The sequence below is a fragment of the Montipora capricornis genome, chromosome 9 (assembly GCF_036669925.1).
Source record: "Montipora capricornis isolate CH-2021 chromosome 9, ASM3666992v2, whole genome shotgun sequence".
Lineage (NCBI taxonomy): Eukaryota > Metazoa > Cnidaria > Anthozoa > Scleractinia > Acroporidae > Montipora > Montipora capricornis.
Genome location: NC_090891.1, coordinates 42,241,251 through 42,252,115, shown reverse-complemented (window position 1 = coordinate 42,252,115; position 10,865 = coordinate 42,241,251). Strand labels below are relative to the sequence as shown.

Sequence of the window (10,865 nt, the reverse complement as noted above, 5' to 3'; positions counted from 1 at the left end):
CTCATTTCGATGCTCTGCAAGTGGTGTTTTTCAGTCGAACTGAAATTTTACCTAAGTTCAGTTATGACATTAATTACGGTTAATGGGGAGTACATATTGGTAATGTGGAAGCTATATAAACTGTCGATCAGTAGAAATATGGCGTTGAGCTGGAGCAAAGTGGTTTCAGCAGGCGGGATCGGGATGAAAATGTTCATTGCAGCGGGCTGCGGAATGGAATAAAAAAAAAAATCGCGAGATGCGGGATTAAAAGAGCCTATTTTGGACCCTCGTTAATCCACACTCCAATTTTAGAAGCACCTTGTAAAGCATTCGAAAAGGCAATCACGTGATTTCGAGTGCAAATTGGTGTAAATAACCACGAGTAAATTTTTCAGACCAACAAAGGGACGTGCCCGTAGGGCGAGTGCAATTTGCAGTCTGAAAAATTTACAAATTTGCACCCTATTACATGAGAACTGCACTAAGCAATTTTTCATATATATTATTAACAAATATATCATCGTCGTCATATGAAATGGACCTTTTATTGGTCAATTTATGCCCATTGGCTCGGGGGACAGGAGAGAATAACTTGAGTGTCCAAGGATCATAGAGGCTTCTTGGGATTTTAATTGAGTTTTTCGCTGATGTCGCGTCGTCGATATTGGGGACCCTAAGCGTTGACGAGAAATCATTTAGCAGAGATGGGGAAAAACTTTACACTGCAGAGTTAAACACCCAAGTGCACAGGCATTGTCTTGCAGGGCCGTAGCCATTATGAGTGGAGCTCATTGTATGAGGCAATCCGAGGCTCTTAACCTCAGTCATTTCTTTTCGTGTATTTTTTTATAAAGCGCGTTCCCAGTGCTGACGGTCTTTACAGTAAGGACACTTGAACCGTGAACACTTGATATTTTTGTGTACATTGTTTTTTTTTCGAGGACGAAGAAATAAGGCTCTTCTTATGATGTATAATTACATGTATAGCATTTGTAAGTGTAAAAACATTAAATACCCTTGTCAAAAGGACGATCCCACATTCTATAGTCACTAAAAAAATGTGCAAAAAAATATCAATGTTCATGGTTCGAGTGTCCTCACCGTGAATGTACGCACCAAAACACCCTAAATACCTACAAAGAGAAAAGTTGTTTCAGTGGTGGTCTCGTTGCAAATTGACTTCGCTGTCGTAGACCTACAGTACCTTATTGAAGTTTCTGTCGTATGCATTCTGTGTCGACCGGCGAAATTTTGATGACTTTTGAGAATTCAAATATAATTTTACATGTTTTATCTTGGATTTTTGCTCCGCCCTTAAATACATCCAAACAAATTAATTTCGCTTTAAAAATTGAACACTGATTCTGTTGCGTGGTATCAGCCTGCCGCTGTCGTTGGTTTTCTCGATGACATTAGAGCCGTGGGCCAATCACAACAGAAGACATTGAAATTAGCAATCAAAACGCATTACAAATTCAGAAACAGTCGGCTCAAAGCGCGCGAAAAAATCGGTGCGAGCAAATGCGTTCGCTTCTGATTGCATTGGGAATACAGCCACGAAATGTTTTAATTCAAAAAAGTACAAAGCTATTTGTTTAATTGGTCTTGTTGTTGGAAACCACAGGACTTTAAGGCGTTTGTGATAAGGGAAAAATTAGAGCAGATGGTAAACAGCTCACACCAATTGCCAGTATATCAAATTACCAATACTTTTGATGCTGTTTTTGAAGATGCTCTTAACTCAGTTTGGACATGAAAAAGTGTCGTCTGAAGACCCCCAAGTTGGGAGAGATTATATTATGCCTTCCCCCTGCCAGTCCAAAAGCCCAATTACGCTAAACCAGATTAATGGTAGAAAAAGGAAAACATCACTGTTTCAATCCGAAAGTTAAAAATACTGACACTGAGAAGCCCCTATGGATGAATTCAGGAAGAGTTTGTTTATTTTTTGATGAACACATGCACAGAATAGATAAACTTCCCACCTCAATCTTTTCCAAACTAAAAGGCTTTTATTGCAATTTTTATTTGCCTTTCCTCCTCAGAGACAATTGGTTAATCCGATTGTCTTCGTCATCGATTTTAGTGACAAGAATCATTAAGATCTTTCTCCCTGGTTTTCAAATATTAATGCTCTCTTTCATCCAGTATCAAAACACTCTTAGACAACATTATTCCATATGTCATTTAGAGCAATATTCCGTCGCCAGCTCAAGCTATGTGCTGTTCCTTTTTGAATTAATTTGTCGACTTTATACATGGAAAGCGATATACTGTGTAAAGACGGTACTAAGATAGATAGAATGTCATAGATTCAAGGCTTTTTGGTTTGCTTGGTTTTAATGTGCAATGGAGTCTTTAAGAGGTTACTCTGTTTATATAACTTGTACAGGGCATTTTGACACCGATTTTATAAGCGAGCGGAGAAAACGAAATGCAGGGATGTATATTGCTTTTTCACATCTTTTCTCATGTTTTTAATTACGTGTTCAGGCGCGTATTCCGATTCTTCGTGTTATGAATATTATGCTGTAATCCTTAATCAAACAATTTTTCTTCCAGAAAGAGTAACGAAGAACAAATTGATTCTTGGTTATCTTAACGGAGCTTCAGCGATTCATTTGTCTCCCAATGATAATGTCTGCTGCAAGTATCGTCAATGGAGATAAGCATGTAAGAGATAGATATGGGGGCAGATTCCAGATAATGTAGTTGCTATTTGTGGGTGAAGATCAAACAGACTTTCCAGGCTAGGATATGACGTAAATTAATTGATCAAGAATTTTCCCTAATTATAAATAAGAGGAAAGCGCAGCCCGTTTAAAGGGAAAGGAAAGGAACTTTAGTCGCTGGATCACTAATTGGGGACACTGTAAAACTGAAATTAGCAAACAACGCAAATCAAGTCAAATGTTGGTTTATGAGGAGAGGGGAAAATGAAGTACCCGGAGAAAACCTCTCGGTGCACGGTAGAAAACCAACAAACTCAACCCACATAAGTGACGCCGAGTCTAGAAATCGAACCCGGGCCACATTGGTGGGACAGTGAGTGCTCTTACCACTGCGTCATCATTGCACCACACTCCTTATGAAAGTTAATATCCGGTGATCTTCATATAATTGAATAATCCATTGATCTCATATAGCAATATTGAGGGTGAAAGAAAGAAAAACTAGCAAATAAAATGATATGCAGTCGGCGGGGGATGTCGGCTGTCGATGGTGAAACGTGAGTCTGCAATCCAGACTTCTGATTGGCTCATAATCGATCGTCGAGCAGGACTTTTAAGCCAACCATGGATTATTTGGCGCAGTCACCATGGACTCCTCATTAGTCATCAGGAAAATTTGATTTTGTCTGCTATTTTATTTTGTTCATCCTCAGGTGTTTTTTTCTTACTTTGGCGGTTAGATCACAGAAAAGGCGTCAGCCAGACATGACTTTTAATCATGTGTCGTCAAAGACTTCTTTATGGCGGGATCAACACCGATAGAAAAGGAATAATTAACTCCTCTTTGTCTCTTTTTACACATTCAATGACAAGATTAATACGTATTTGCCCATGCATTGCCAGCATTGCCAGCATTACCAGCTAATTATGCGAAATGAAAACCGCTTCAGTCAACCTGCGAAATCATACCCAATAAATGGTACTATTTCTTCATTTTTGCACCCAGTATCCGAAAATGTTTCAAATTTTACTGGTGAATACCAACTGAAAAAATAAAGACCACCATTTTTTCCACCGGAAAGGTCGAAATTTTTCCTAGTGTAGAAAAAATCAATTACATATTAAGTGTTCCCTTTCAGACGAATGGCCCAAATCATTTAAAAACCGCAAAAAAATTTAAATCAACTGGAGAAAGTACTGTATTTTGTTTTCGGCTATGAATGACCAAGATCGTTGACAAGTCTTCCTTGACATTCTTGGGCGTCCGTGTTGTGTTGTGAACTGGGTGCAAGACAGGATTTTTGCTCCTCAAAAAAATTCTAACGCGGTTTGTGTTGTATTCTTCTGTCAAAGAACAGAATAGAAAAATCACTGCTCGTTTTGAGAGGTCAATATTTTGATTATTTTTCCTACTTGTCCGATCATGAATAAGCGGTAAAATTCAGGATATCGATAAAATTTTCCTTAATTTTTTTCTCAGGGAAGTCATTTCTCGTTTTAGTATTTGCTCGGGTCAATTTGCGATGAATTTTTGGAAAGGTTCTATATTAATCGCAAATGTCTACTCTCGAGACGTTTACTAAAGAGGTATTAGTCTTAAATCTTGTTGGATGTCAATAAACATTAAAAAAAGGTAAAATAAAAAAGAATTCAAGGGAAACTTAAAAAGAAGTCAGGATAGATTATGAAAGGAAATAGTTCGCACAAAGTAAAGAAAAAACCCTTAAATTTTCTTTGCGATTGCGAAAGAAAAGACAGACCAAATTCTGCTCTTAGTGAAAGCGAGGCTGGTGATGACGTCAGATCGGTTCGTGTGGCTCATTTCCTTCTGTCTGCATTCAAAATACCCATAGTGGGGGTTCGCCTCCCTTACATTTATCAATGATGTGAGATTCTGCTCGCTTTTTGGAATCTATGTGATCCATCGAAAAGGAAGCCAAATATTTAAGGCTGTGGGCTGATTATGTCCCAATTTAAGGTTGAAAAAGGTAAAACGTCAAGAGAGTTCCACTTTCCTTTTTTCATATCGCTTTGATTCAATCGGGTTTGCTCGACAGATCGCGCGTTGTTTTGGCTGCAATATTTGATGAAATTTCTTCGGCTCATTTTATGAATGGTTTTTTAATTCTACAGTCACTAAAGTAAAAGGACTAACAGATCTTTCGGCCAAAGCCAGAATTGGTGAGAAAACCGAAACTACAGCTAAGCGTAAAGGAAATTCTGCGCCAAGCACAGAACGCCCAGCTTCAAATGGACGACAAACGTCGGTGAAGGTATGAAAACTTCCGATAAAAACATCGGGAAATCGTAGACCGTAGTTTCTTGTGTTTTAAGGCTTTATTCAATCGGCAAAGTAAAAATATCGTTAAAATTTAGTTCAATGTAATAAATCGAACGAAAGCGTAACTTTTATTCCAACGACGGAATCCTCCCGCTATCGATCTATCGTAAGGTTTACTGAATATATTTGGCTAACATAAACACTGCTTGTGGTGATATGGACTGAACGTATGTTCCGTTTACTTCTGTCTGTGATTTTACTCGGGTAGTACGAAATCAGAGGGATTTAATCTACTGTACATGTCGACTTAAGGCAACTTAGTGAGGATCGACTTTCCCAGTCGATTCCTAAACAGATATTTTGGCATTATAGTTTGTTTAGGAATTCTGGTTTGATGCGAATGATTTCTGATATGAGAATTTTGGTCGAAATCTACTTTATGTGGGAGGGAAATTTGAGTTCGTGCCTTTGTGTGTTTTACTCATTGAATAAACAATACTACTTTCTTCAAATTATCGCCTGTATCCTCGATGCTAGCAAGGTTCGTTGTGTCTTGCGATTTTACGTTTTCAGCCTACAAACTCAGTGACATTTGAGTAGTGTAAGATCTGAGGAAAATGTTATTAGCTTTTTTAGCATTAATTATTTTTCCAGCGGTTTTGGACGCTCTTTAGAAAATAAGTTCACTTTTGAATTGTTTGCTTTTCTAATCAACCGTTGTTGATGTTGTGGCAATGCAATAAACCCCATTTTAAGAAAAAAATCAAACTGTGACAGATGAACCTTTTAAAAAACCCATTGTCGCGCGTCATTGTTTTTTATGATTGCTTGAAAAAAATCACTTGTAATCGGTCGTTAAATTAGGTAGATTTCTATTTCAGCAAGATTGTTTCTGGTGTCTGGGGTCCAGATTGAAAAGAAAGATATTTAATCAATATTTGGTGCAAGGCAAATTAAAACCTCGTTTCCTAAAGGGTCTACTTGTATAGGTATCCCTTTCATTATCTTATAGGTAAAAGATTCCTCATGCAATGCTGTGTTTATATTGGCTGAGGAGTTCTTTAACAAGGTCAAAAACATGTTTTACATGTTGTGTGGTTTCCTTGGTGCTGGATATTTTTAGTTTTTTGCTTTGCCTAATTTGACTTTATAATCATGGTAAAAATAGAACTAAAAAATGAATTTTACCATATACAGAAATTTTGGCCTTGACTCTACATAGCATCATTAAATGGAGTTGAATTCCACTAAGAGAGTCAATCAATTCCATTTTTCAGGTACACATTTGAGTAGATTTTATGGAAACCTTAGAATGGCTTAAGTGGCTCATGTATGAAATTTCAATATCCTCGCAAAATCCTTTAGCATTTATTACAAATATCAGTGCGTTTTTTGTATTGAAGTCTCCCTTAAGGATATTACAAGATGAAATAAACAAGAGCAAGCTCTGAAATTAAACATTAAACCCCATTGGTTGAGCACTGCGCTTCTGTTCAAACCCCAGCTAAACCAATGGTCAGGGTCGTAAAATAACTGAGGAGAAAGTTATGCCTTTGTAATAATTATTGCACTTGCCAATGGCAAGACATTCCAATTTTATCTGTGAAGACTAAATTAGTCTCCGTCTTGCATACCTCGTATTAGACGCAGAGTTCTTTGCATTGTGGTCTATCTTTGGCAGCGTGTGGTCAGCCTGGCTGGATGAGCTGGAAAATTCTTCTGTTCAAATTAGACCCCAAAAATTTGATAAAGGACTAATGCTTAAAGCATTAGATTACAAATCTTACTTGCTGTGGTTTATTTCCCCATCTCAACTCATTTTTTTAAAACCAAACTTTTGTCTCATTATAACAAGTTGACTGATGGAATGAACTTGAGAAACTGTGACAAGCGCTTTTGATCACCTAGCATGTTAAAAAGCGCACTATAAATGAATAATTATTATTATAAATTATTACAAGAAAACTTAATGAAAGAAGCTTGAAGTTTCCCAATACTAACTGGTCAGAGACATGGCTAAGAACTGTCAGAATGAACAAAATGGATAAAACTTAACTAAGAAATCATCCATCAACAAGATGTTTGTTTCAGATTTTATTTGCATTGAGTTAATTTGTGTCAAGTGTCTCGCCTTTTGTTTTCTTGTTACTGCTAAAGTTTTGTGGTGTGTTTCAGGTTGCTTTTTTTTCATTATGAAGTTTTGTCACCAGTTTTTAGGGTCCTCCCTCACTGGATTTACTACAAGTACATGTACATCTTGAAATACCTCTCATGTGTCTGTAGGTTAGAGAACTCATGGAAACCTTCTGCATCTCATGTTGTGCAGTTATGCCAACTAGAATCATACTGTATCCATAACATGTATTTGTGTTTGTGGTTTTTTTTTACAGAAATCTGCTGCATCAGCAAAGGGAACATCCAGTGATTTAACCAAATCTACTGCACGAACACCTGTTTCACATCATCATGTAACAAACCCACCAAAGCCTGCAGCGAGAAGTAAACAAGGCTTATCAGCGGCAGCAACAACATCATCAAAGGCAAAGGTGAGTTTTCCTTACCTACTGTGGATACTGCTGGGAAATAGTGGTTGAAGAGGTAGAAAAGTAGGAATAATGTACCTTTCCTAATTTAGCTTTAAATATGCACTAAAAAGGGTACAAAAGTACTTGAACCAACCAACATGATACCGCAAGGCTTACAATGGTACTCTGCAATAGCACATTGGCACCTTCTGGAGAAATCGTGCAAATTAAAGCATACAATGTAAACTTATCACATTGTCACTTTGCAGAAATACAAATGTAGCAGTATGAGTCACTTTTCCCTTGTTTAGGAAAACAAAAGAAGTGTTGATTTCTTTATTTAGGAAAACATTCATTGTTTAGGAAAACAAAATTTGTTTGTTGTTTGTGGGGCCAAGAGAGATTAAATTTGCAAAGCATATTTCTCAAAAACAATGCACAAATCATGGGGAAAAAGTCGAATTAAAGGTAACATGTTCAATCCATTGACTTCTAGGAGTAAGACTTACTCTGTCTAACACCAGGCAATTTATAATAATTAATAATAATAATCATAACAATAATACAATGTAATAATAATAATTATGATGATAATAATGATGGTTGGTTAAAATCTGTTCTCTAAAACATCTATTAACACTTACTGATAAACTTTAGTATGATCATATTTATTGTACCTAGTGAGGCATACAATGTACATTATCAGAAAAACTCAACAATTTTTTTCCTCAGATCGGCGCAAATGAGGAACAGCTTGTAATGATATTACTTTGTTAGCGCGCTTTTTAAGCATATAAGCTTACTGTAAGATTTCCGTAGCCGACCTGTTTTCGTGTTTTTCTGTCAAAGTCAGCTTGAGCAATCTCCTTGTCCTTGTGAATTCAATAGTGATGGTCCATTCAAGAAACACAGCGCAGGAGGTAGTTGAATACGACCTACAAGTTTTGCGCAGTTTGTTTTCAACATCAGCCAATTCAAAACCCGCCTTAAAACCGTAATATATTGATTGTCCTGTTGGTTATCAAATTCGCGAATGATATATCCGCTACATATTTCATACTAAGCTTTGTTTTACCATCCATCAGGAAGTGTCGGGAATATTATCGTTTCTGGGTCATGTTGGTAGGCTGTCGGTTAGCTGTCGGTAGCCTGTTGGTAACCTGTTGGTAACCTGTCGGTAGTCTGTTGGCCGACAGTCGACCGACAGGCTCTTCTTCACAATTAACAATGATTTGGCATTTGGACAGCTTTTCTTTACCACCCAATCAAATTATTGAACCATTCTTTTGGGATTCCCATTGTTTTCTCGTTGGGTCAGCATGCCTTATGAGCCTGCCTTTGTGTGGGAAAATGATAACTAGTACTGAATATTCTTCAATTATGCTGTGTGTTTCAAGTGTGTTTGTTCAAGCTGTGCTGTCACTTTTCATTTACATCGTTGGCAATAATCCAGGAAAGAAAAAAGAGATCGGATAGTAAACTAACACCCCCAACAGAACACAATTCTCAATTTTCAAGAATGTCTTATCAAACATTTCTTGGGCGTGATTGGGAAATGTGGGCACGAAAGGCTCGGGCATGATGGGCACGACAGCCACGATAGGCACGGGAACAAAAGGCGAGATTTAGACTACAAACACAAATTTTTTTGCGGTCAGTCAGAGTGACATTGTATACAAGACCTTTTATCGTTAACCCTGCATCAAAGAGGAAACAACCGAATGGTAACGGTAAACACAATCTACGTGCATGGATTTTTTGCCATGATCTTGGTCTATTTTTATTTTAATACGAAAATTACAGTGTGTAAGGAAATTAAGCCCAGTATGTTTTTCACAAAACAGGCGGAAATTTTAAACCTGGTTTTCTTCTAACTTGGACTCGATTGCCTGGGTGGTCTTCAATAACCTAACCTTATTGTGAGCGCCAAAATTGAGAGTTTTCTGATGTCACTCAAAATGTTACGCAAAGGTTTACCAGCATGCGCAAGGCCAACAGACACCAATAAACTGATGCCTGCACCTTACAAATGACTCATTGATGACATCAGCAACACACTGATTTCCTCTATCACAGTACTGCCTAACATATTCTACAATACACGTACAGACCTTAGACCTAAAGATGGATTGAAACACACCAATCACTGACTGTTAAGTCTTCCCAGCCAATTACATCTAGGCTCAACTGATAGCCGACCAATAACATCACAAATAGTTGACCAATGACGCCTACGACCAGAGTCCTTATAGTATCTAGTATCTACTGACGTTACACAAATCACTTGACTCTGAAGATTACATGTACTTCCACTCAGATTATCGAAATGTCAGTCAATATCATCTCAAACAGTCCTTCTCAGGACTACACTCACCCAGACGATCGTATTTTACTTAATTGTGATAACTACATGTGCGTGTGGCACTTCTGAACTCATATTGAGAAGCTCACAGTACAGGAGAACTTAGATTTCTTTCTGAGTTTCTTAAGTCACCATTGATAAATAGATCTCTTTCAGATTTATTTGTTAAGCCTTCAAACCTTTGAAGGGGATGTCCACTAGTCATTGCTAAAAGCAAGCTTGCATTTAGGAGAGGTTCAGTTACAACAGTGTCTTGTGATATAATTAGCCAATGTATTTTTCATTGTGTTTATACTTACAGTTAAACACTGGATATCACATGTTTGGCATTGGCTTTGCTGATGTTCACATGTAAGCCACTGGCACTCAGGCCATTTGTGTGCAGTGATGAAAAAATTAATATTACACTCTAGAATGTTACTTAACATTGCTCCAAAGCAACATACTCATTAATTTTAGTGGCATCATAGTCTTTAACAGGGTTTTTCTGCGTTGAATTTTTTTGAGGGACAATAAATTACAAACCTTTAAAAGGCATTTCTTTAACACAAAATTTGTCACATGTGTTGCTTCTATTTCTGGAAAAGGCAAGCTTGCATGTACCTGAAATCTTGTAGGCAAATGTTTTTGCACATGTACCTTAACTCATTCAGCAGTCTTGTGATCAACAAAGTGAAAGAACCTCTTTCAAGTTAAATTTATGCAGTGTTCAAAATCCTGTGGGCTGATTAGCTGATTCCTCAAATTGAATCAACTGGAAGCTGAAAGCAACAAGAACAATAAGTTATTTGTAGCATCACAGCCAGGTTCCTTTTTGCTGTGAAAAGCTTTTTCATTATGCTCAATTTGTCACACTTCAACTAATTTGAACGTGTCACAAAATTTCCCTTTTTATTTGATACGGTGACACTAAGGTATTAAAAATAGTTAAGGTGTAACAACAATAATATTCATTTTGAATTTCTAAATCTTTATTCATAGGCAAATAATTTTACTAATCCTTTGAAAAACACAGTCTTAATGTAAAACATATTAATTCTGGC

At 37.2% G+C, this 10,865-nt stretch overlaps 1 protein-coding gene across 1 annotated transcript in view; it reads left to right on the top strand.

Moving 5' to 3' along the window:
- The first annotated feature begins 4,484 nt into the window (after positions 1 to 4,484).
- Positions 4,485 to 10,865, top strand: part of LOC138016951 (uncharacterized) — a 39,495-nt gene continuing 33,114 nt past the window's right edge. Inside the window, exons 1-3 of the mRNA XM_068864137.1 lie at positions 4,485 to 4,642; positions 4,788 to 4,927; positions 7,326 to 7,481. Of these exons, the coding sequence (XP_068720238.1) occupies positions 4,618 to 4,642; positions 4,788 to 4,927; positions 7,326 to 7,481 (321 nt within the window). The 5' untranslated portion in view covers positions 4,485 to 4,617. The remainder of the gene's footprint in view (positions 4,643 to 4,787; positions 4,928 to 7,325; positions 7,482 to 10,865) is intronic.